Source organism: Macrosteles quadrilineatus, unplaced genomic scaffold, assembly GCF_028750875.1.
Source record: "Macrosteles quadrilineatus isolate MER2022 unplaced genomic scaffold, UCM_ALF_1.0 Scaffold_7__1_contigs__length_78375512, whole genome shotgun sequence".
Classification (NCBI taxonomy): Eukaryota; Metazoa; Arthropoda; class Insecta; order Hemiptera; family Cicadellidae; genus Macrosteles; species Macrosteles quadrilineatus.
The window spans coordinates 72755583-72783516 of NW_026542600.1; the positions used below are offsets into that span (position 1 = coordinate 72755583).

The window sequence follows — 27934 nt, forward strand, 5'->3', positions numbered from 1 at the left end:
TCCTGGGGCGGAGCCCTTTTGACGGATCTGCACCAAACTTCACACAAACTATCCTTGAATAATGCTTAATAATGCCTGAAAGTTTCATTACAATCTGTTGAGCGGTCTCGGAGTCCATAAAGAACAAACAAACAAATATACATTAACGGCCCATATTAGAAAAACTTAACTCGGCACACCTTTATGGCATGATATGAAGTACTTTTTGGGAATAACCGCCACTTGGTGATCATCCCCAAAATGGGGGATTTTGAGGGAAACTCAAAAATGTCAAATGAAAAGACCCATCGAGTGACCCCTCATTTTGAAGGTCCTGGTAAAAGAAAACCAACAACGCAAATTAGAGGTCTCTATTTCAATTCAGTAAAAAATGGCAGCTAATTGAAATTCTCAGAAGTTAAATTCAACTTGCAGCTTTCCAAGTCTGGAGACCCCCTGTAAATTTTGTAACGGCTCACACTAGGAAAACTAAACTCTACACACCTTTTTGGCATGTTATGAAGTACTTTTTAAGTCTATTAGCCACTTGATTCCCAAACCCAAAATGGGGGATTGTGGGGGAAACTCAAAAATTTAAAATGTTAAGCCCAATCGAGTGACCCCTCATTTTGAAGGTCATAATAAAAGAAAACAAAAAAAAAACAAACTAGAGTTATCTATCTTAACACAGTAAAATATGGAAGCCAATTGAATATAAAATTGTAAGTTATTTCTGATTTCTAAAGATTTCAATCAGCTTCCATTTTTTACTGGATTGAGATAGAAACCTCTGGTTTAGGTTGTTAGTTTTCTTTTACCTTCAAAATGAGGGGTCACCCAATGGGGCTTATCATTTAAAATTTTTGAGTTTCCCTCAAAATCCCCATTTCGGGTTTGGAAACCAAGAGGCTATTAGGCTTAAAAAGTACTTAATATGCCAAAAAGGTGTGTAGAGTTTAGTTTTCCTAGTTTGAACTGTTACAAAATTTACTGGGGGTCTCCAGACTTGGAAAGCTGTTTAAATTTAACGGACGCGTTGCAGAAAGTCAACAGTCCCGGAAGGTCAAATAATTTATACCTGTGCCGCTAGGTCAAAAACTACAATGTTTGCAGTGTCTGTAGATCAAAAATCCCAGTAAGTCAAATAGTACAGTCCGAGCTAAAAACGTGGTCTATGTTAAAGCAATTGACTTATTGGGAATTTGATCTAATGCAACAGCAGTTTTAATATAACGAAATAAGCTAAAATTTAAGTTCAGTTTCGCTGAGTCAACAGTGCCGGAAGGTCAAAAGTATAATCTGTTAAAAACAACGATAGTCCTCTCGACTCATGACTTCAATAATTTCGTGTTTTGGTGTGCTTAAAGTTGTGCTAAAAATTTGAAAATTGGCACAGAGCTTCTTGGTTAGTCCTTCTCGATGGCTATTTTGTTGGAACTTTAAACTATTTACCGATATAATTAATAAAAATTGATATGTATGGTGAAATAGTTTTAAATCGTGATTTCTAACATGAAAAAGTTAGCATGCGAGATTTTTTTTTTTTTGGGTTAGAGAGGTTTTGTCTGTGGCAAAGTTGTAGCCAAAAGTGTGATGCGTAAAAAATATTTTTTTTAATTTTTTACAATCAGTGGTTCAATAGATAACTTGGGTTGAAGAGGACGGCAAATTTAGCATTTCGCAACGCATGGAAAGAACTACATCGTACGATGCGACTGCTGAGTGGACTTCTAAGAACAAGAAAAAGATGAATATACAGATCACCAGTACATTCATATTATTTATAAAACATCTTTCTGTATTACCAGCTTACATTTTTCACTTATAAGAATACATCATAAACAGGGTGTTAAAAATAAGCGGGGAGATACTTTACCTAGTAATTCCTTGGGTCAAAATAAACAGAAAATCAAGGATAACATTTTTTCCGAAATCGTTTCGTTAACCAGATATCCACCATTTCGTATTTTTTACATACAAATATTTATCTTTGCACTTTTCCAACCGATGTTTATGAAACTTGGTATGTATGTTAAGGTAGGAGAGACCCATGTTATAAAAAAAGATTCATCTCGATTCACCCTAAAATTTTAAATTTAACACTTAACTACAATTTAATATACTTTACTACACCACAATATTTACGTATCACCATAAATCTTTAACAAAATAAAACGTTAACATTTTTAAAATCCAAAGTAAATCAATATAATCTTTCTTTTTTGAAAAATATATTTAAAAAAGGCGATGGTAAAATAACGATAGGCGAGTTTCGATCTGGGTGTTTCAGGTTTGAATCTAGGAGGATTTAACATTAATTAGGTAACATTAATGTTTGATCCTCCTAGGTTTGAACTGATTGAGAGGAATACATGAAACCGAAGGGGGGAGGTAGCAACAAGTGCACTAGTATTTACTAGTGTCCAATTACAATTTGATGGATTTAACCAAAACCTTTTCTATTTCACTTATTTTCAGCTGTTAAATTTCAAACGATACGTTTTAGCGACATCATTAACATTATTATCATCATCATCGTTTGAGTTTGGGTTTGTGGCAATGTATTTTTATGAATAAAACCTTTAATTTGATACCAAACTTGGCCTCTGCTGCTATTAATTGACTGTATGCACTATTAATTAACAGCTGTGTCTAAGGATTATGTCGGCCTTAGTCACAAACAGGACAACAAGATCGCTCCACTCATCCCACACTCATCTCCATTCATACTTGGCTTAAAATGCATACATTTGTATGGTCGCCATTTCAAAGCAACATGGCTACATTATCAATGACAAACGTGGAAAACCTTATACGAGTGTGAGTAAGTCCGAAAACAACTCTAAAAAACAATAAGCAATAAATTGCAAGAACCGTTTCTTATATCATTGGGTATACACGTATGTACTGACGTGTATACTCAATGCTTATATCGAACGAATGTACATCGTGAGAATTTCCATTAGTTGTTCCATTTAGTTGTGTGTCCATTAGTATAATATTTTAGTTGACTCTGTTAAAGTCATCGGAAATTGTGACTGTTATTACCCTTGAAATAATGCTTGTGTAGTACTTTGCAATCCTACCAATGCTTATAGAATCATACGATTACAATTTTCTGGTTAGAATATGTCGCATAGAGTGGTGACTACTGTATCTTTTTGGTTTGCTTGTAAAACAGGATCAACAGAGATGTTCCATCGACTTAAACAATACGATACTCTCAAATTGTTCATTGCAATAACAAAATATCACACAGTTTGATGAATATTTGTGTGTAAACCACATACAGTACACCTGTATTCTATCTATTTTACCTTTTATTTTTTCAAGACTTTATAGAAAATCACGCATTACGTGATCAGTGAAGAAAGGCTATATCCCAAGACAAGGGCGATCCTAGACATATATTTTGTTGGGGGGGTCACCGGGGGCCGGGGGGGTATGGAATATCCCCCAAAAAGGAGGGGGATCCTGGGGTTCCCCCCGGGGAAAATATATAAATAAATAAATATAGGCTATACAGGGTGATCAACTCAAGGAGGCCACCATTGGGGTATCGGAAACGGTAAGAATTAGAGAAAACTTAAAAGGGGGACATTCCTTTATTGTTTGTGGCAGTTAAAAATATGATTTTAGTTTTTTGAAATTCAGCCGCCATTTTCCAAAATGGCGGCCAAATTTTAAATTTCTTATAGAACACCCTATATATAATCATGTTTTCGGATAGAATAGGCAATTTAAAAACTTTTTTAGCCTCGACATTTATTCGATAAACCCACTCGTTTAGGAGTTACAGCCTATGGAAAAATGACTTCCGGTGTACATTTTACATCATGTAGCTCCTAAACAAGTAAGTTTATAGCAAAAATGCGAAGAGTAAAAAAGTCTTACAATTGCATCCACATTCCAAAAAGACCATAAAATTCATTGAAAATATGAATTATATTATTTAAAAAATGGCGGCAAACTTGAAAAGTGGAAAACATTTTATTTTATAGTCTTTAAGGAATGTAGATGCAATTCTAAGACTAATTTACTTTTTCCAATTTTGCTCTAAACTTACTCGTTTAGGAGCTACATGATGTTAAATGTACACCGGAAGACATTTTCCATAGGCGGTACTCCTAAACGAGTGGGTTTATCGAAAAAATGTCAAGGCTAAAAAAGTTTTTAAATTGCTTATTCTATCCGAAAACATGATAAAAAAACTAAAATCATATTTTTAACTGCCACAAAAAATAAAGGAATGTTCCCCATTTAAAATTGTCTCTAATTCTTACCGTTTCCGATTTCCCAATGGTGGCCTCCTTGAGTTGATCACCCTGTATATATGAATTTGAACGGATGGTGTTTTTGGCCTCTAGGGGCCTCAAAACGAAAAATTAAATCGGTCCCGGGTCCAGGTGTTACCATAAGTACTACGGTAAAAGCTTATTCCCTATATGGGAAATTCGCCAAAAACCTAATAGTTATAAGGTAAACGCACCAGTAGCTGACAGTATAAGAAACTATACGCACTTAATAATCCGTGGTTTTGAATAAATAGGAACTAAAGAGATATTACGGATGTCATGTGATTCTAAATTTAGTGTAGTTTTCAAATTTGTCATACAAAAAGGGGTTTTTAAATATATTTTATAAAATTTTTAAACTTAATTCAACCTTTGTACGTGTTCCAGTGGCTGACAGTGAAAAAAGTGCTTGTACCAGTAGCTGACTGTCAATTGTCCCAGTAGCTGACACTGGCACTATAAATAATAAATAATAATAAATAATAAATAATAATAAATAATAAATAATAATAAATAATAAATAAACAAGTAGCTGTTATACCCGTGCTTTGCTACGGGAAGAGAACACGAAATAGAAACATTTTGATCTTTACATCTGTTGATAAAATAGTTACACATAAACCTTTTAAAAACAAAATTTTACCTTTATGGCCTTAATAGGATAGCTGTTGTCATAAATGTAAAAAAATAATAGTACTGCACCCTGTTGGTAAACCTTGTAACTTTTTAATGCTATTCAATATCATAGAACCAACTTGTGTAGTTGAAACGGCTGACAAAATTCGTTTATTCCTTTTAAATGCGATTACTCATAAGGTTAACATGGGAAACTCCAGAGCCCCTGGGGCGGAGCCCGAAAGGACTTTTAAGATAAGAATGCGTCTATATGTTAATCGGGAATGTGAACTATCGTCATACCAAATTTCAGCCCAATCCGACCAGTATTTTTCGCGTTTACTTGTCACAAACATACATCCAAACTTTCTCATTTATAATATTAGTAGAATATTACATTCAACCAGTTGTTAGTTAAAACAAATTATATGGGACTAAAACAAATCAATGATTACAAAGATTCCTTTAAAAAATAATTTGAACATCCTACTATTTACTATGCATATTTAATTAATCTGCCATCCTCGTACCGAAGAATTAAATGTATCAATGGTCAGCATTACACATAGTATAAATAAGCCAACCATAAGTATGTATTTGAATTTTCTTCCAAATGCTGAATTTGTGTCACAAATGCTGAATGTTACAGCTGTTAAGCAAATAATTATATTGTACTAAAAGCTAGCTAGAAGCATTGACTTATTGGAGAAGGTTAGCATCGGCTGCTAGACTTTTTAAAAACTAAAACTTAATTTATAAAAAACTGGGACACTAATTTTAAATTATGGCTTTGAAATTCCCTAGTTCTCAAAATTGTCTTTCTTTCAACACAAAACTAATGAAAATCCATCGTCTGGTTGATTCAGAATCGTGAAAAACCCCATGTTTTAATAATATATATGATAGTTTGAACAGGTTTCAACCCTTCCGAGGCGTAATACATTTACACAGTTTATATGTAGACTACATTATAACTCATAAAATAGTTCTAGTTCTACAATTAAATGGATCTCCTTTTACAAACGTATATAATAACCAGAAATTTTCAGATCGTCCTTGCGGGTATTTTATGCCACAAATTTTGACGAAAGGCTATACCTATTTACAGTGTTGACCAAACAGTTGGAAAGAAGCATTAATAGATAAGCTATGTACCAAATATGATAATTTTAGCTCTATTCTAATTATGACAAAACACGAAGTAACTAAAAGCGAGTTTTGTTGGCTTGTTGGTGTAGTAAGCGTTGCAGGAGGTCTACTTTACACTGAATCGACGTTCACTTTTATTGCTTTTGATCTTCCGGCACTGTTGACTCAGCGAAACTGAACTTGTATTTTACCGTATTTCGTTATATTAAAACTGCTGTTGCATTAGGTCAAATTCCCAATAAGTCAATTGCTTTAACATAGACCACGTTTTTAGCTCGGACTGTATCATTTGACTTACTGGGACTTTTGATCTACAGACACTGCAAACATTGTAGTTTTTGACCTAGTGGCACAGGTATAAATTATTTGATCTTCCGGGACTGTTGACTTCCAGCAACATTCCCAATTTAACTTCTGAGAATTTCAATTGGCTGCCATTTTTACTGGATTGAAATAGAGACCTCTAATTTGCGTTGTTGGTTTTCTTTTACCAGGACCTTAAAAATGAGGGATCAATCGATGGGGCTTAACATTTTAAATTTTTGAGTTTCCCCCAAAATCCCTTTATTTTGGGGATGTACACCAAGTCGCGGTTATGCCATAAAAGTATAGTAGAACCTCTTTCATCCGAACTAATTGGGACCGGGGGTAGTTCGGACTATGGAATAGTTTGAATTACAGAACATGTTGTTTTTACATAACAATAGCTAGGGAAAAGTGAAAAATGCTTTATAAAGTAAAATACAGTGTTTATTTAGAGCAGTAGTAAACATAGAGAATAAACAGTACTGTACATTACAATTGAAATAATTACGGTAAGTATATCAATAAATACAGTATATAATAAAGGACTACTGTACTGTGTATAGAGTACAGCAATGAGGGGTTCGGATTAGTGGACGTTTGGACTACAAGGGTTCGGATTAAAGAGGTTCTACTGTACTTCATAACATGCCATAAAGGTGTGCCCAGTTTAGTTTTTCTAGTATGGGCCGTTAAAAAAATAACAGGGGGTCTTCACACTTTTACTAACCCTGTATAGATATCTAAAGAACCTTTTTCGATATCTTAATTCTTATGTAACTTGTATTATGGAAAACCGGCTGATTTCATGAAAAAATCCCAAGGACACTTTTTTTTAGCCTTTCTTTGTTTCTTACCAGGGTTCCCACTCAACCGTGAAAACCTTAAAACCGTTAATTAGGTCAACCAAGAAAAAACTTTGATTTAGCCGTGAATTTGTTTTTGGACCCTTAAAACCCCAAATATTTCGCCTGGAGACGACACAAGGGGCTACTCGTGTGAAACTGAATGCAGTAATATCGAGATTATTGTATGTGTGTGAGTGAGAGATAGGTGTTTGGCCGAAGTCCAGCGGTCCCTCCACCACCCCTGGTTTAAGTCAGAGACTTATTCACCAGGCCCCTTTCCTGAAAAATCTTCAGATCCTCTTCCAGTTGTCGGCTTCATTTTTGTCCTTCCAGGCACATTCTGTGCCTAACCAACACCTCTCCCCTCACCTAGTACCCTCAGTACTAGGATCATCGGATTTTTTTTTTCAATCTTCTTTATTTATTTATTTCATTTTTCCTAACATTTATCCTTTTCGAATTCCAGCCTGTCTTCCTGCATTTTCAAATTCATGCTTTTTCTTCTCTATCCTTCCGCACATTCTGGCAAACTCCAGCGAAGATTCTTAAGTTCTCAAGAAGTTGATTTTCTCCCAATTCCATGTCTTGTCGGAGGAATTCCCTCATGTCGCTTTGTTCTTCTTCGGAGAAAGGGCACTCCATCAGTTCATGTTGCGATGTCTTATTTTTCTTCCGTCTCTTTAACTTCTCTTCTCATATCCAGAAGTGCGTCTACCGTTCCAACACTTTCCGTGAATCCATATTGCAATGGATTTGCCCTATTTTCCCTATCCAGCCATTCTTTCATCCTTTTCACTATTAATCTTTCGCCCAGCTTTCCTAGGACAGGTAAGAGGGTTACTGGCCTGTACGATTTAATCTTACTTGGATCCTTTTCCTCGCTCTTCAGAAAAACTTTGACGATTCCTTTTTTCCACACATCAGGATACCTGCCTTCTCTCAGCATCTTGTTGTACAGGTTCAACAGCGTCCCCTTGATCCTTCCAAACATTCTCTTTACTACTTCGTTCTTTATTTCATCCACTCCCGGGGCTTTCCTATCCTTCAGCAGTGCAACGCATGCAATTAGCTCTCCTTCCATCTTCCTCATCCGTTCCAATGCTTTCTTCAGCCATCCTACTTCTGATTCTTGCTTGTTCCTCTGTACCATCCTCTTCCCTATCGTCTGGCAGCAATCCTTGTATCATTCTCTCTGGGGCCTCTTGCGAGAAAGAGAGAGAGGGGGGGGAGAGAGAGAGAGTAATTTGACATTTCTTTATTTCACCTGCAGTGATTTAGACCTCGATGGTCCAATATTCCATCACAACAGGCACAAAAAACACATTGCCATACATTGTTGTGGTTACACTCAATAACATATTTATTACAATGTTTTTTAATGGAGAGAGAGAGAGAGTCATCATTCACTCACTGCTGGAAAACAACCATAAGGAAGAATAATTAGAACAACGAGTTAGCACAAACTTTTTCATTATGCCTACATTAATGAACGGCTTCTCTCTCCCCTCTCCTCTCCCTCGCGCTCTCCCCCCCCCTTCCCTTCTGTTCCATCAATACCAAATTTGTTGTCCTCTCATTCTCCCCTACCCTCCCTCTAAACACCACAACTCTGTCTTTTATTTCTCTGCCTCTATCTCTTGTATCTTTCTTCGCTCTGCGCCGACTGGCCGATTATTACGTTCTATTCCTGGAATGTGCCTTAAGGATTTTACAGTCTTGTGCTTTCCTGCATGTATAGATCTAAGAAATGTTAAATTTAATAATGGTGCCATATTCATCGGCTACGAAACCTTACTTGTGTACTGGTTAGAAAAGGCATTACATAAAGTTTTGTCATTATAACTAAAATTGTTTGGAGAACATAAAATTTATAAAAGCAGACCGAGAGAACCAAGAAAACACCATGAATTTTGTTGAAGACAAATAGTGGGAACCCTGTATACCGTATATATACAGTAGACTCCCTCTTATCCGAACCCCTTTTAACCGGACATCGGGATAACCGGACTACACTCGGCATCTCTTTAACCGGACAATTTTTACCAGCACATGGGTTTAAACGGACTAGATCGGTCGGAAGTGGGCTGTACTGAAACCACTGTTCTCGTGGGAAATATTTGAGACCAGTGATCACGTGTCTAAATACAATGCTCTCCTAAATTTAAGTCAAATATTTAGGTTACATAAAGAGATTGGGGACGTCGGTTTAACCGGAAAACCCGTTATCCAGACTGGTCTCAGTCCCGAGGAGTCCGGATAAGAGGGAGTCTGGTGGTTGAGGTTTTATTATAATGGTATTATTTAGGGATGGACGGGATTGAATTTTTAGTTCGGGACGGGACGGGACGGGATTTTTATTTCCTTCCCGATTTTCGGGACGGGACGGGACGGGATTTTTTTCTGTGCATAAAAAGAAAGTCTTGAGTATTGCAGTTACCAAAAAAGGCATACAAAATCAATCTTTACCGTTTGTGGCACTGATCTATAAAAACCAAAAAATGGGTAACAATTTTTCAGGTACCTATAGAAACTTGACACTCGCGGTCGAAAGGACTCGCGGTCACGGCATGATCGTCGGTATGACTCGCGGTCACGGCATGATCGTCGGTGTGACTCACGGTCACGGCGCGATCGTCGGTATGACTCGCGGTCACGGGGTGATCGTCGGTATGACTCACGGTCACGGCGTGATCGTCGGTATGACTCGCGGTCACGGTATGATCGTCGGTATGACTCACGGTCACGGCGCGATCGTCGGTATGACTCCGCGGTCACGGGGTGATCGTCGGTATGACTCCGTGGTCACGGCGTGATCGTCGGTATGACTCCGCGGTCACGGCGTGATCGTCGGTATGACTCCGTGGTCACGGCGTGATCGTCGGTATGACTCCGTGGTCACGGCGTGATCGTCGGTATGACTCCGTGGTCACGGCGCGATCGTCGGTATGGCTCCTCGGTCACGGCGCGATCGTCGGTATGACTCCGCGGTCACGGCGCGATCGTCGGTATGACTCCGCAGTCACGGCGTGATCGTCGGTATGACTCCGCGGTCACGGCGTGATCGTCGGTATGACTCCGCGGTCACGGCGTGATCGTCGGTATGACTCCGCGGTCACGACGTGATCGTCGGTATGACTCCGCAGTCACGGCGTGATCGTCGGTATGACTCCGCGGTCACGACGTGATCGTCGGTATGACTCCGTGGTCACGGCGTGATCGTCAGTATGACTCCGCGGTCACGGCGTGATGGTCGGTATGGCTCCGCGGTCACGGCGCGATCGTCGGTATGACTCCGCGGTCACGGCGCAATCGTCGAAACGACTTCGTCTCCTGCGTTCGCGGACCTATCGCTCGCAATAGCGGCGTCATCGGCACTCGCGAAGCGGCAAAATCGCCGGCGATCGGACCAAATCCCGTCCCGAAAAATTCCCGAATCAAATGTAATCCCGTCCCGATAATCGGGAATATTTTTTTCCCGAAAAATTCCCGAAATTTCGGGACCCGTCCATCCCTAGTATTATTTTAAAGCAGCATAAGATTAGTGTGTTTGGAACTGTGGTTTGGTTTGTTGTGGAAGGACAAATATTGTGTAAGGAAGTAAAAAGTTAAAATTTAAATACAGTAGGCTTATAATCATTTCATAAAAAAGACAATCAAAAGTGCTCTTATATGGATGTTAAGTTATTCCATTGAAACTGTTTAAAGAGAATATATGTATTTTACGGATGTCTTGCAGAAAGTCAACTGTGCCAGAAGGTCAAATAATTTATTCTTGTACCATTAGATCAAAATCAATATATTTTGTTGTAGCATTAGGTCAACAGTCCCATTTAGTCAACCAGTAAAGTCGGTACCTACTAAAAATAAATTATTTGACCTAACAAACATTTGACTTTCAGCAACACTCCCGTATTTTAATATGTTCTAGTTAAACTGTTTGAAAATAAGTCAGTTGGATCTTTTGAATTAAATACATTTATTTCAGCGGGCAAAAAAGGAAAAGAGTGGGGTGAAAGGAGTGATGATGAGAGTATATATGACTCTTGGTCAGAGGAGGAAGATCCCGAAGCTGTGTTACGCAGAAAGGAGACAGAAAGAGTTCGTGCGGCCCCCCTTCTTCCCCAGATATTTGTTGTTTTGAAGAAAGCTGTAGAGTTGGGTATGTAGATAATCTATTGACACAAATACATCTCATCAATTGCAGGTCTATTATAATGTCTTAATCTACTGATTTTGTCACAAATAATATGAATAGGAATATTACAGTAGTCAACAAAAATACCCCAGGAGATACTATGGGGACACTAGTGTACAAAACCTGGATAAAATAATTAAACTTACAAAAAAAGTCTTGCGATTAATGTTAAACCTAGAACCTAAAGCATCTCTAAGAAACCACTTTTCACAATTGAATATACTAACTGTCTATGAACGCTGAACGGTATATTTTAGAATGCATTATTTCCGCCAAAAGTCAAATTCATATCATCAAAAAAATGCATTCATATGTATGTGTTTTGCAAAGATATACACACATATAATACTAGTTACGTGTAGTTTAAGTATTATAACTTCAATTTGTAGGTGTGGCTTGGCTCAAAAATGGAGTCCTGTTATGAACCTCTATAGATATGTATATCTTTCTATGAGACTTGAGGCGAATATGAGGTGTTCTATTGTACTGCATATTCCCAAACGGACATTACCGTGCTATGTTTTAACACATGCCTCTGCATGGTTGTCAATAAAAGCAGTTTTAGATTTTTGTATCCATAAATTTGGTGTGGTGTGCATTTAACATAATGCCGACATTAATTATAGTCTGTGATTGCGGCACAGTCGTGATCTTCTCCCGCAATCGTGAGGACATCATCATCGTTTCTAGTGACCACAAAAAAATTATATACTTCTCCCTCGATGGCAAAGACATCATCATTGTCTCCCATGATCGCGGGGAATTTAAAGCATCTCCTGCTAATGTCAAGACATTATTATCGTCTACTGTAGCTGAAATATCATGTTAAAATTGTTATCTGTCTTGGTCTCTATGAGATGTACAAGAAATCGAAGATGGTCAGGTAAAATGTGTTGATTTTACATGGATCTGACTAAGAGGTTTAAAACTGTATAAGATCGCGCACATGTAAGGTCATATTAAATTTATTGTTTAAATTAAAAAACAAACCTTTATTGTATCTAATCAAAGCAATTTGAACTAAAAATTTGATTGATGTAGTCAGTATAGAAGTTAATAAGTAAATTTAGATTGACTATATCCAGTGAAATTAAATCGTTCTAAATTTATTAAAAAGGTATATTAATAGATACAAAGTACTTATAAGGTATTTATTTTTTTTTTATGGTTAATCATGTGTTGTTTTAGGTGATGTGGTGAAGATGCCTTTTGACTGGCTAATAACTGAACTTGGGGAGTTTTTGAAAGATCTGCCAGACACTGAGGATGAGGACAGCCAAAATGAAGGCATGGCATTGGTCCCGATAAGTGATCCCATCATTCACGCCTTTGAGAACATCCCTATCCTCCAACAAGTCCTGCATATCCTGTCTTTTGAAAAACCGAAGGATCAAGTACGTACGACTAATGTAACTGTAGTTTTTTGCAACATTGTTTTTGTGCGGTGTAATTATATTATAATAAAGAGGAAAAAGTATAAAAGAGGTTTAATTTATGAGAGAATGAATGAGTACATGTTGTTATGAGAGGTGATTCGCGATGAATGAATGCCACAATGAGTAATAAACATTTGATCATGTGCTGAGAATTACGGATAGATTGTTAAGAACAAAGACATATAAAATAACAAAAATTCAAAGACATCTTGACTGAACATACCGCCCCCTTTGAACCAACAAGGCTCAACAAAAAAGAGAAATAAAAACAATATACAATTTAAGAGAACCTGGGGTTCTCGGCAATCGGTATTGGAACAGCAGTATTTTTCCGATCGTGAGATCTTCGTAGAAGTCAACAATCGGTATTGGAATAGCGGTAAACTTCAGATCGCACGATTTTCGTAAATAAGTCTGCAATCGGTATCGGAATAGCAGTTTATTTACAATCGCACGATTTTCGTAGAAGAGTCGGCAAACAGTATCAGAATAGCGGTAATTTTTCGATCGCTCAATCTTCACAGACGAGTTGGGAATCAGTTTTGAAATCGCCACAAATTTGAATTAGAATCTTTCCAAAAATCCGGTGGACGTCAATGTATACTATTACTATTAGGCGCTTATATGGATACGGACATTCACATATATCCATTATAAAGACCTGCTCATAGATTGGCCAAAACAGATAACTGCCATAAAATAAATTGCATACGGTTTTTTAATAAATTAGGTCTGGCAGCAAAACAGGTTCCTTTTATTAGGTTTAAGTCCAAAATGTTTGAGTGGCTCATTTAAAATCCATATTACTGTATAACAGAGTACTTATTTTCTGAGTTAATATTAATTTTTTAATTTAGAACCCATTGTATTTTATAGCTTTAGTTTTTTATTTTTATTGTTGACTATGTCTATTCTTTGTAAAAGGTCAATGACAATAAAGATCTTGATTCTTGATTTTTGACACAGATAGTATGTTATATGATATGGAATAAATAAACAGTAACGTATTTGGATACAGACTCTTTTGTTTGTTGAAACCAAATCGGATCCATCAAAACTGAATCCGATTTTTTGTGGATCACATCGGGCGTTGGTTTTAGCTCAGATCCGATGGATCCGGTGGTCCGATATCTGGATCCGACCATCACTAATGGCAAGGCCTTGGTTGTGACTTCTCTGTCAATGGGTTTTGATTGAACTACTTCCTGTTTATCAACCCACTATCAAAAAGTTTAGTTGAGACTGATAAAAAATATTTCAACTAAGATAACAGAAATCAAAACACATCTGTTCCTTATGTTGTATATGAGTAATCAGTTATAATATAGATTTGTTGTAACAGGTAAAGTATTGGAGAATCCCTGGTACGTGGAAAGAAAAAGAAATCGGTGAAAGAATCATGTGGCTCAACAATGCCTTGAACGGAGATTTGCCTGATACCAGCCAAGGTAATTTGTTAAATGATATAAAATTTAATTAAATCGCAGCAAGAAGAAGATAGCATAGTTATGTGGAGGGTGTCAGGTGTGAATTAGTAACCTCAAAGAAGTTTGGGACGGGGTTTTTATTTCCTTCCCGAATGTGGGACATGGCTGAATGGGATATTTGCCTGTGCAAAAATGTTTATTTTAAAAATCTTGATTTAATATTCTTGCAGATAGCAATAATCTAAAAACACAAAAATGTACTGTTCTAAAAAGAGCAGTAATGGGTTACAAATACAATACACAAGTAACAAAAACTGGTACCTAAAAATAATGCATTATTTATCTATGCAACTGTGAAACATCAATCTAATTAGCTAACCATAACCACAGACAGATATTTAAACTCACTAGAACTAAATTTGTATAATGAGAAGTGTTTTAAGGCGTGATATGGTTACCTGTAGAAAACAATACAAGCTTTAAGCCCCCCATACATGGTCCTATCTTCGTGTAGCTTCAGTTTGATTCGGACAGCATTGACCTTCATAATTTGAAATCTTCTTTAATTTGAATATTACTCCTGGTCCCTAGCATTTAATTTACAATCAATACTAAATAATCCTGGTTAGTTCAAATTATATTTTGGATAGTTCGAAGCTTCTACGCGAAAAAAAGACGCCTCAAGTCAAGTGCCTCAAGTGTTTGTTGCTGTACTGTTTGCTTCGTATGTCCCACAAGCACAGCATACTCGTGTACAATTCAATAAACTTCCTCCTAAACCTTTTGTTGTCACTAATGTCACTGCACATTCTTAATCAGGTTTAGTCTATAACGTTCACAAATAAACTGAAGTTAACTGAAAGTACAAAGACCAAGTCTGTTGAGCCCATACACGGCGTGGTCGGTTGTGTCGGCCAAATACGTCTGGAATCCTCAAATTACCGTGGACTTGTCCTACTGTCTGTGGACCCGGTCTGTTTTACCCGCACACGGTCTGATGCTGTCCGAGTCGGATAAGTCGGCAGACGTGTCAGACCGTGAATGAATCTGGCTTTATTAATCATACTTTTGGTTATAGTGTACCTATCTATCTCAATGATATCAAGATTATATATTCCACCATCACGTCACCATTGTACATATCTCCCACAAGCACAGCATCATCTTTAACATCTTTCGCTATCACATAGCGATTGTTTAAATGACTGGCGGTCACAGCTCAAGCGTTAAGATCTCCCTCGATCACGAATACATCATTATCGTATCCTGGGTTTGCAGAACCTTGGTGAACATCTCTCGCAATCGCGGAGATATCATTATTGTCACCTGCCATTCTGTCAACATCTCCCACATTGGTAATGTAATTATAGTAACTCCTGACACGACAAAATCACTGATGGTCAAAATGTAATTCTGTTCCAGTGGTGGAGAATAAATTGTTCCCAAACATTTCCCGAAATTTTAGGAGCCATTCATTCCTAATTCCTAGTGAAATGGTTACATATTTTAGCCTCGGCTAGAGCAACAATTTAATGGGCTGGAGATATGATAGTTATTGAAAACTTCTGGACACAGCAAAGTGTACAAGTCAGGTACAGAGCAGCAAATCACACTGTGATTCTGTTTACAAATGATGCCAGTAAGCAACAAGTCAACGTGTACACACAAACAATGGAGCTATATGCACAAATAACCCTTTTAAACATCCCTCTTAGTTTGGTTTGGAAAGAGGAATCAGAGTTAAACACATACCACCAAATTTTAATATTAACTTTTTTGGAATAGTTTGTACAGAATAACTCTTATTACAGAATGAGCTTCACTCAATGTGGAACTCCCACATTATTATAAGTTATTGATTATATTGAATATAAGTTGTCAGTAAACAAGTCTTTAATATAAGCTTGAAAATAACTGTCCTAAAAGTTTTTTTTTTTTTTATTTCAGACCTAGAAGAAGAAGTTATATCTCTGAATACTGAAGACCGAACATATGTACAACCTAATGTGTCTGACAGGAATCTCAAGTAAGGGTGGAATATATTATGTTTCATAATTGTTTTCACTTTGAGTTATTAATAGGCCTATCATCTGATCTCTCTTTGCAAAGTGGGTACCGAGAAAAGATGATCTGACTTTCAATATTATAATGGAAACAATTTTATTTTATGCAAATACTTTTTATATGAAAATACCTCAAACAGTGTATTGAGGCTTAGGGAAAATTTCCTTTGTGGATATACTCTAAAAATCTTCCAAACAAAGCTTATTAGATGTAGTTTCAAATCTAAATAGAAGTTAAATGATAACTGACGCTTAATTTTTATCTTACTCAAATATGATGGATAAGCAATGGGAGTTAACTATGTGTTTTTTATTGGGGAAATCACAAACATTTGCTATAATTTTTGAACTGTGAAATTTACAGCGTTGAGAGCTGTGTCATTTTGTTTACGGTTGAAAGGGTCATAAACAAATCATTATAAATCACAATTCACTGATGTTTCAGAATTTCTTTGGGCATGCCTTAATTCTAAACTGTATGAAGTCAGTCAAGGAAGCTTAGTTAAATGAGCAGAGGAAAATCCAAACATATTACATGATTGGTCAAATAAGCTTGAATATTAATGAAATCACAACCTTAATTTATTGATTCTAAACAAGGTCATGTTACTCAGGCTACGGCCACACGGGCGTTTTTTCACGCAAGAACGCAGCGTGAAAAAACGCGAGAAATATGGGCAGCATTAAATGTAATGAGGTATGCCACACGGAGTCTGTTTTCACGCAGATTCGGCGCGTCTTCAAAATCGACCGCCGCGGGCCCGCAGAAGAATGGACTGGGGTGCATTTTAGAAGCTTGTTTTCACGCTCTGTCACTGGCCACACGGGCGGGAGCAACACGCAGCTTTGATCAAGTCGTCCTAGCAAGTTAAAATAAATATAAATGTATCTAATTTTGTCCAGGATAGCGTAAAATATTTTTGGGTCTAGCCAATTACACAGTAGACCTACACGTTTTATCTTAAACATAGGTCGACCTTACTGGACCACTCAATAATTTTTTACTAAAAGGAAAGGCATTAAGTTGGACTAAAAAATGTAAAGAGGCATATATGTAGTAGAATATTCAAAGATCTGATGAAAATCTTGTCATAATAATATTTATATAATATTTTTTTTTTAAATGTCAAAATAAAATAATTGTAGTGTTGTTTTCGTATCGAAATCAATATACCATTCATATTTCTTGTTCACTAGTCAGAAACAAGGTTACTATTCCGGCCATGAGGAAGATATATAACATAATTACGTGAATCCGTCAATCAACTGCGGGTTACCACTGCATTTTGCCGCTCCTGGACTTCAACCGGGGTGAGAACAAGCTACATTTTACTGCGTGAAAAAAACGCACGTGTGGCATACAGCAGCGGGAATTCAAGCAGCGTGAAAATAAGCTACATTTTACCGCGTGAAAAAACGCCCGTGTGGCCGTAGCCTAAATGACATAAAGAGAGCAGTGGTGAAGATTGTAAACCATTCAAATACAGCTGACTTCAAGGTTCCTTGACATAACGCTTGTTCGTTTTTTCCTACTAGTAGGGTTTAATAGTATTATACAATAGCTAAGTTAATCATTGGCTGTATCTGTATAAAAATATGCAAGCTAAAGAGAAAGTTATTGAGCTGCTAAGGAGTAGATTTCTGTGCTGCTATCTATAATTAATATATAACAATCATCAAATTAAAACTTATTATTTTGCATGTGTACTTTCATATCTGTTGTAGGACTTTCATTTGTTAATTTAACTAACTACAATAATAATTTTTTTTTTTCAGAAGCACTAGCAACAACAGTCCCTATCTAAAAAGGACCAGAAACATAGTTGATTATTCAAGTTCTTCAGAGGAAGACCTGGATAATTCTAAACCAGGTCCATCTCTACCTAAAAGCCTATCAAAAAAAGGGAAGTACAAGAATGATTCAGACAAAGAAAATCACCAGCAATCAAAAATTATTGATGCGAACATGACAGACACAAGTGAAAATGGTAGCATCAAGACAAACCGGAAAAAACGTTTTATGCGTTTTGAATCAGATTCCGAAGAGGAAGAAAGTCGCAAAGCTAGAATTTCTAACGATTCAAATTTAGTTGAAAATAATGCTGACTTTGTAAAAAACTCTGATAGTGAACCAGTGGTTTCCTCCCCTTTTGAAATGAAGTCAGAGAATAGCAAGCTGAAAAGAAAAAGACAAAACAATGTCATATATTCTGATGATGATTCCAACATCATCGTAGAAAAAGAGACTGCTGAAGACAGTAAAAGACCTAAAATTCAGGTTGATGCTCATCCATCCAATAAGCATGAAGTTGAGCTATCAAAAGGTTTAGTAAAAGAAGTACCAAGAATGGACGTTGAGAATGTAACGCCTGCTAGAAGTATCCTCGATGAAATTTTTGATCCTGCCCAGAATTTTAGTTCACAGGATTATAGTCCTCGACAGGATGTTAGTCCTCTACAGGATGATAGTCCTAACTTTGTTTCTACCCAATCGGATGATTTTGAAGGTTGCCCACAACGCGATTATTTGGAAGATGCCATGTTGGCATCTTGTGCTAATGATCCAAATTTAGTTGAAAATAATGCTGACTTTGTAAAAAACTCTGATAGTGAACCAGTGGTTTCCTCCCCTTTTGAAATGAAGTCAGAGAATAGCAAGCTGAAAAGAAAAAGACAAAACAATGTCATATATTCTGATGATGATTCCAACATCATCGTAGAAAAAGAGACTGCTGAAGACAGTAAAAGACCTAAAATTCAGGTTGATGCTCATCCATCCAATAAGCATGAAGTTGAGCTATCAAAAGGTTTAGTAAAAGAAGTACCAAGAATGGACGTTGAGAATGTAACGCCTGCTAGAAGTATCCTCGATGAAATTTTTGATCCTGCCCAGAATTATAGTTCACAGGATTATAGTCCTCGACAGGATGTTAGTCCTCTACAGGATGATAGTCCTAACTTTGTTTCTACCCAATCGGATGATTTTGAAGGTTGCCCACAACGCGATTATTTGGAAGATGCCATGTTGGCATCTTGTGCTAATGATCCAAATTTAGTTGAAAATAATGCTGACTTTGTAAAAAACTCTGATAGTGAACCAGTGGTTTCCTCCCCTTTTGAAATGAAGTCAGAGAATAGCAAGCTGAAAAGAAAAAGACAGAACAATGTCATATATTCTGATGATGATTCCAACATCATCATAGAAAAAGAGACTGCTGAAGACAGTAAAAGACCTAAAATTCAGGTTGATGCTCATCCATCCAATAAGCATGAAGTTGAGCTATCAAAAGGTTTAGTAAAAGAAGTACCAAGAATGGACGTTGAGAATGTAACGCCTGCTAGAAGTATCCTCGATGAAATTTTTGATCCTGCCCAGAATTTTAGTTCACAGGATTATAGTCCTCGACAGGATGTTAGTCCTCTACAGGATGATAGTCCTAACTTTGTTTCTACCCAATCGGATGATTTTGAAGGTTGCCCACAACGCGATTATTTGGAAGATGCCATGTTGGCACATTGTCATCATGATTCAGAAAATTCAAGTATCCATGTTTCCGACCAAGAAACACAACAAGAGCTATCCCAGACCATCGTACTGACTGATTCTACACAGGATGATGTGTTGTCAATTCGACAATCCTCCCAGACTACTGAAGAATCAGATGAAGTTCAAATTGTTTATGACGCAAAACTAGATAGTTAAAAGATTTTTTCACATGACCGATAACTTTTTTAATTATGTTAATTTGTAATAATTTGCATTTTAGGAAAATAACATATCACTCATGAAGTTGTTACCTTTATTTATAATTACAATTTTCAAAAGACGCTTTAAAACATATTAATTTTTGTTAAACACACCTGTAATTTCAAATGTACTACCTAATAAGGGCAGTAGTTCTTCCTTCCAGGGGTTTGCCCTAAAATTGATTTTGTAAGAAATAAAATACTTAATCCTAATTAAAAATATTTATAAAAGTAAAAATTTAAAGCTTCTGAAAAGTGGTTTATTGTGGTCTCTCGAGCCTTTATTAAACTTCTCTTTTTTAGGTACAGCTTTTATTTCAGCTATTCAGACATAATTTAGTGCAGGGGTCTCCCTTGATTTTCAATTTTCTATATTTGCTTATAAATATATAACATGTTGGCTTGCTGAATTTCCAGAGAACACAGGATAACATAAATAACTATTTTCTATATACTACAAAATTTACTCCATTTAACTTTTAATTAGAAAGGTTTTAAGAAAGCTTTGCCATACAGGAGTTTGCAGCTCAATTTATCGGAAATATTGCATTTGTCACTTAATATGTCAGCTAATTTAGGGCTGCAATTGAACTGTAGTTCTGGTAATTAAGATTGATTTAAAATATCTATCCAACTAAGCAGATCTATATTTAGATGACTCGGCCACTAAATGTTTACTGCTAATTTTACCCTATTGAGAAAAAAATTACAAGTGAGATTCATGTATTTAACTCATATTTATTTATACACGGTAGCCAGCCGACCTGGACTGAGACTGAATGATATTCTCTCCAGAGTGTCAACAAAATGGATGTCCAATGCATTAAGAGAAGTAGGTTTCCCCTTTATAAAACTGTAATAATTTTTGTTTGAGATGTTTCTTTCAAGATAACTTCTGATTTGATTGTAAGCTGTTTTTTCATTAGTTTTCCCCTAATGGGAAGTATAATTGAAACTGCTCTGTAGCTCTGAGGTTGCTCCTTAGGACTCTTATAAGTAATTAAACAGTAATATATACTGTACAAATTTAATTGTGCCTTTGAACTAATGATTAACAAGTGTGGCTGTTAAGTTGAGACTGGTAATAAAAGGATCACATTCTGTAATGATTCAGTTTCATTTGTCTTAAAGTATTTCATTGATGTTTAGGACAAGTACTTAAAGTGTTGTCCTATTTAAATAAACCTATAATAAATTTGGGTCTGTAAGTCATTTTGAGAATGAAAGGAAGGATTTCAAGAATGTATTGTGGGACAGTCTAGGCTAATTTCTCATACTCATTGTTGTAGTATTTGTCAATTATTACCCTAACAATGTTTTTTTGGTCTGTGAGTAAAATTTATTAACTTGTGTTTATGAGTTTTCTAGCTATTTTAAGGTTATTTTATCTGGTTAATTTTTAAAATTTATTTGACCAATAAATTATCATTAGGCTACTTTGAATTGGAGTACCATTGAATGACTTTTTTTGTGACATAATTTATCTACTTTAAGTTTATCTTTATGTATTTTGTTTTAATGTTTGTGAAAATAATTGTTTGCTCAGTATCACATATAAACTCTGTGACATGTTTAGAATAGCCAGTCAAAATTAAATCAAAACAAATAGTATACTAGAAGCAAGTTGGATAAGAATTACCACAGCCATTTGTTTAAAACTTATTCACTTAGACTAATAACAAAAAATTATGCTAACATTTTCAATTACTTGACTTACTTGTTACTCAAGTAGGCCTACTGTAGTTTCAAAATCCACTACTTGCCCACCCCTAGCCATCACAACCCTCTTAGATTGAAGAGGGGCCTCTTGAGGCTGCTGTTAAAATGAGATGTCCTGAGTATTAACTAGTGATGTGTCAGTTAAAAATTTTATCAGTTCGGTTTTGTTACATTGGTTGTCATTTTTTTGTTTTAAGTAAATGAAATTGCCATCCACATATATTTTAGCTGAAACTTTATTGTTGTCGATGGTGGATTTATGTTGTAACAAAGATAATCACAGATAAAACTTGGTTAATCCAAAAAAATTTTAAGTGGATTTGTTAAAACAAATACTCCAACATATATTGTTGTGATATATTGTTTTTTTAGCAAATTTAGTTTCTGTCAGTTAAGGGTATTAGTGGGTAGAATTGCGGAAAAATCTTTAACATCCTCCACAATTGCAGGCAAATTGCTTGACAACCAATCAACAAAACCGACATATCCCACCAATTCTGACTTTCAGTTATTTATTTTGTTTACCTGACAAAATCAATAACTGACCTATCCCTAGCTTTAACAAATAGATCCACATGAAGTTCCCATTATTAGACCTAAGATGACTAATGTGCCTTGCATTTATTTTGTTCAAGACCTTTTCTTGTTTTAGTTTTCCAAGCCAAAGTTCCTTTAATATTAGTAGGCTTCTATGATAAGAAGATAGCTTAGTTAGAGTATTTTTATAAGAATATTAATTTTGTATGACTTAATAAAATGTTTTGAATATTTTAATGTCTTTTTTTTAATACCAATACTGGGTCAAATACTAATATTGATTCCAATTTTTAGCGAATTTCCCATATAGGGAATAAGCTATTACCGTAGTACTCATGGTCAGACCTGGACACGGGACCGATTTTTTTTTTCGTTTTGAGGTCCCTAGAGGCCAAAAACACCATCCGTTCAAATTCATATATATATATATATATATATGTGTGTCCGTCAGCACGATAACTCGAGCAAAAATGATCCGATTTGGATGAAATTTGGTACAAACGTGTAAACGTACGTTTATTCGAACGAGTTCGCGATCCAGCATGATCGGACCATGGGTACGGGGGGTTTTATGGGGTAAAAATAGGTTTTTCCTATTTTTGACCCAAAAAACATAAAATTTAGCAATTTCTTTCCAAACCATTTTGTAGGGCTTAAAAAAACAAATAATTTAGTATATTGAAGCGTTGTTATGCGCCTAATAGTTACAGAGAAAATTCCAAAAAATTGTAAATTTAAAATTCCCATGTTATTCTTATGGAGAATAAGTAAACTGTTGTAGTTTGCTTGTTTGTGAACATATTTTGATCAAATTTGGAAAATGTTTTTATTTCTCACTACCTATTCACATTTTACAAAAAAAAAGTTTTACCCTCCCTGATGCAGCAAACCTAAGTACTTGTTAAACTAATTCTATTTAAATCAAAAATAAATGTTATATTTTTAAGTAGACATTTCAGTGTAAATCCAATCAGTCAAATGGAAATTCGCTTAGTCTGCAGGTTTGCTGCGGCGGGGGGTATTATTTTAATAGAATGTGTGCTGTGTGCCTCATGTAAGAAATGTTAAAATATTTATGTGAACAAGTTTATTCTAAATATTTCATTTTAAACCATTGTTTCGGGCTTAAACAGTATTCTTTTTTTTATCTGGTGCAGGGAGGGGGGCAGTAAAAGAAAACAAAGTTGAGGTTTCATATCTCACAATGTATAATGAGATGATTGTTGAATGTCACGAAAGCTAACAATTAGAATATGAGAATATACAGAGTGAGTGCTAATTAATTATTGAACTCAAGTTCTCTTTTACTGCTTTATGTTTCTCCCAAACTATACATACACTAGCACTTGAAAGTGCTATACAGTATGTTCAATCTAAGTCAATGACAATATAGCCTATAGGGGGAAAGAGGTTGCACAGCACCAAATAAAAGTACAAGTTTGTTTACCTCTAGGTTCAGATATCTTAATCTAGAAAGTTCCCAGAAGGGATTGGAGTCGGCACTGCTAGAGTTACATAAATATAGTTATCTTAAGATCAGTGATCAGTGGTCTTATATTCAAATTAATATTTATAGCCAGGCCTTTTGTAGGCTTTTAGACACAGTTGCCCTGATAACTTTGATCAATTCTAAAGTTGGCAAACATGTGGAGGCGCAGAGCATTAAAGCTAAACACATGTACAGCTAGCGGATGGAACTAAAATGAAACCAAATTTTGTTTATTAATTTGAGAGTATTATTGATGGCACGCTTCAGAAGATTAAGGTGGTTTGCTTGCCCTCATTGACGGTCGCCGGGATTTTATCCCCTGGAATTCTACCCCTTGGGCAATGCTGACTTCACTATGACATAGTAAGCTGAATGTTGTTCGTGGGTAGAATTATACCCCCGCGGATTTTAAAGTCTAATGAAAATAGACAGAGCGTGATAAATTAGATTAGCAATAAAAACCTGAATTTTCCCTCCTGTCCATATAACTAGCAATTAGGCAACTGTAGATGTCCGGATTTTAACCCCGGCCTTAAGTAGAATGTACTGAGGACAAAAGGGAAGAACAGTACTAACAAAATATATATCATTAATTAAATTTATAAGAAATAAAATATAAAAAATACAAAACCCCTAGTTATTGGCCACTATTAGCTTTAGCCAGTGCTCGATTTGTAAAAAATGAGGTGCCGGAACTGTAACCTATTTCATGTGATTTGTACCTATTTAAGCCACTATTTTTATCTCTCCGAAAGAGAAGTACCGGACTCCAATCCGCCGTGTTCCCCAGCAAATCGAGCACAGACCATAACTATTAATTGTCACATCTTGGCACAGTTATTGGCACCTATAAAATGGTCTATAGACACAATAATTGGTCGAATACTATGTATCAAATCCAGATGCCTACAACTACATTTTATAACAGGTATTCCAATGACCTTTCTCAGTAAACTCACAATAGCTCATTTGTTGTACCTGAAGAAACAATGAGGCATATTTTATTATTGTTACAATACAAATTGTTTTAACAAATCATATAAGTCATATAATAAATCGTTAAACAAATGTTCAAAAATTTTTTCATTCATATGGCCAATCATATTTATATTCAGACATCTTTATTCATCATAAATCATGTACATTGGTGGTACAGTGAATAGTGTCAGAATACTTAAAATAAAAATAAAAAACTCCTCAAAAGCATATAATGCTAAATTTATTAAATAATCTTTTAGAATTTTCTTGAATTTAGATAGGTTTGTTTCTTTTAGCGAATTTCCCTATAGGGAAGTAGCTATTACCGTAGGTGGCACGGTAAGACCTAGACCCGGGACCGATTTACTTTTTCATTTTGATGTCCCCAGAGGCCAAAAACACCATTCGTTCAAATTTTTATATATATATATACGTCCGTGAACGCCATAACTTGAGTAATTTTTGTCAGATTTTGATGAAATGTGGTTTAAAGGTGTAAAGCGGGATAAACTTAAATGAGTTCGCGAACCAGCACGATCGGACCATGGGAACAGGGCTTTACGGGGGGTTTTATGGGGTAAAAATTAGTTTTTCTCACTTTTGACCCTCAAAACACAAAATTTCCCGATTTCTCTTTAGACCTTTTTAAAGAGCTTAAAAAAACAAATAATTTAGTATATAAAAGTATTTTTGTTCGATTATTAGTAACGGAGAAAATTAAAAAAATTTTAAATTTAAAATTCCCATGTTATTCTTATGGAGAATATTGTCAAATGTTGTGGTTTGCTTGTTTATGGATATATTTTGATCAAACTTGGCAAATTTATTTATTTTGTACTAAGCTATCAATATTTTACTCAAAAACACATTTTATTAGTTTCCTTGTAGCAGCAAACCTAGGTACTAATTAAACCTAATGTTATTAAAATATATTTAATTGAAAATCAATTCAGACAAATGGAAATTCGCTTAGTCGGCAGGTTTGCTGCGGCGGGGGTATTTTTTTAATTCAGGGACAAAGTTTAGAAACTCGTTACCAGCGTATGAGGGGTTTTTTTTATATTTTAATTTGTGAGGCTGGACAAACTCTCTTCTCCTCCTGAAATTATAAGAATGTACTGAATTTATTACTCGCTCAGATTCATTTTTTTGCAATAAGAATTTTTCATAAACATATTGCCCATAAACTTTAAAAATGTGTAATTTCTTAAAATGTTCTTTTGCCAGTTTCTTCTGGAGAGTTAGATGATACAATCAAATTAGAATCATCAGCACAAAGACATTTTGCTTGTAGGTTAAATTATCTTCCATGAAGGTAACACAAAAAAAAACAAAGGCCTCAAAATTGAACCTTGTGGGACCCCAAATTTAATTGGTTGATAAGTTGATGATGATTTTAATTCTATTAGTCTTATCAAAACTAATAGAAACTCGATACAACAGTACATCAGCTGACTAGCTGATTTACAGCCAGTGCTGCCAACGTATTTCACGCGCATACGACCTTGTCTGCATGTTACGCGGTCACTATTATTTCGTGCCTTCACGTTGCAAATATGGAGTGAGACAAAGTAATTAGAGTGAGACAATGTTAACATTGTCTCACTGATGAGCGAATTTGCCAGTGCCACTTTGCTTTCTCAAATCAGTGAGAGAACATGTACATTGTTTGGTAACTGTAGGAAAAAGTTTATTATTTATTGATTGAAGATGAAGTTTAAAGAAGATTAACTATGGAAAATGTGAAACTATTGTGTTGTGAAGTGAAATGTGTGTGTGAAGTGTTTATAACCATATTTGATATGTTCAATTGTTTAACCAATATTTTATTAAGTAATAGTGAATTATTGAACTATTTACATTGTTTGCAATCATAATTTGTTTATATAATGTATAAAACAGCCAGAATTTTCAAGGTTAAGTGACTGATGCTTTGTTTGATAGGTTCTTTTTACTTTTGTCAAACCATGTGATATTCAAGGTCAGCGTGCATCTAATTCACGCTTTGATGAAATAGAAATTTACAATAAATATTTTGTTTAGAAATTCAACAATTCAAGTGACTACTGCTTTGTTTGGCAGTTTTTTTGCCAAACCATATGATGTTCAATGACATTGTGCATTGAATGCACGCTTTGATAAATCTGAAATGTACAGTAAATATTATTTGTTTATGTTTGTGTGAGTTATTTTTCCTACCGAATCCTATTCAGTTATTCAAATGTTAATATCGAATGATTCAACTTACTATTCGATTTTTAATATCGAATTGAATTATTTGAAATATATTGTATATTATAACTTTTGTGTTTTTAAACCAATCTTAACCAAATTCGAAACATACCTTAATAAATATTAAAGAATGTTTTGACTTATGTTAAGGGTAGTTTCATCCCATATTTTTTATTTTGTTTATAAACATTTTAAAAATGATTGAATAATTCTGAAACTTAAAATGTATGTATATTTAACTGAGCAAAAAATTTACGTTTTTACTAATTTAGGATGAACTACCCTTACATTTTAAACTGAAATGATTCAGTTATTTTTCAAGATATTTTGATGAAATTTGTATAGTGTATATAAGGTAAGCATAATTTAGTTATAATATTAAATTTAAGATATTCATTTCCTTTGACCTTGAAAAGCCAATTTTTATTTATTATATTTATTATTCATTATTATATTATATTTATTTTATTGAAACAAATTTTAAATTATTTAGTTTGGTTTTAGCGAATTTCCCATATAGAGAATAAGCTATTACCATACCGGTAGTACTCATGGTAAAGACCTGGACCCAGGACCGATTTACTTTTTCGTTTTGAGGTCCCTAGAGGCCAAAAGCACCATCCGTTCAAATTCATATATATATACAATGAATATATATGTGTGTGTGTGTCCGTTAGCGCGATAACTCGAGCAAAAATGATCCGATTTTGATGAAATTTGGTACAAACGTGTAAACCTACGTTTATTCGAACGAGTTCGCGAACCAGCATGATCGGACCATGGGAACGGGGGTTTATGGGGGCTTTTATGGGGTAAAAATGGGTTTTTCCCATTTTTGACCCAAAAAACATAAAATTTTGCAATTTCTTTCTAAACTATTTTGTAGAGCTTAAAAAACAAATAATTTAGTATATTGAAGCGT

The 27934-nt window shown here is 35.3% G+C and overlaps 1 protein-coding gene across 1 annotated transcript in view; it reads left to right on the plus strand.

The window, feature by feature from the left end:
- LOC128997824 (protein timeless homolog) overlaps nucleotides 1–22487 on the plus strand; it is a 96613-nt gene extending 74126 nt beyond the window's left edge. The window contains exons 24-28 of the mRNA XM_054423565.1: nucleotides 11175–11348; nucleotides 12573–12778; nucleotides 14163–14268; nucleotides 16195–16273; nucleotides 18087–22487. Coding sequence (XP_054279540.1) covers nucleotides 11175–11348; nucleotides 12573–12778; nucleotides 14163–14268; nucleotides 16195–16273; nucleotides 18087–20013 — 2492 coding nt within the window. The 3' untranslated portion in view covers nucleotides 20014–22487. The remainder of the gene's footprint in view (nucleotides 1–11174; nucleotides 11349–12572; nucleotides 12779–14162; nucleotides 14269–16194; nucleotides 16274–18086) is intronic.
- The last annotated feature ends 5447 nt before the right edge of the window (nucleotides 22488–27934 follow it).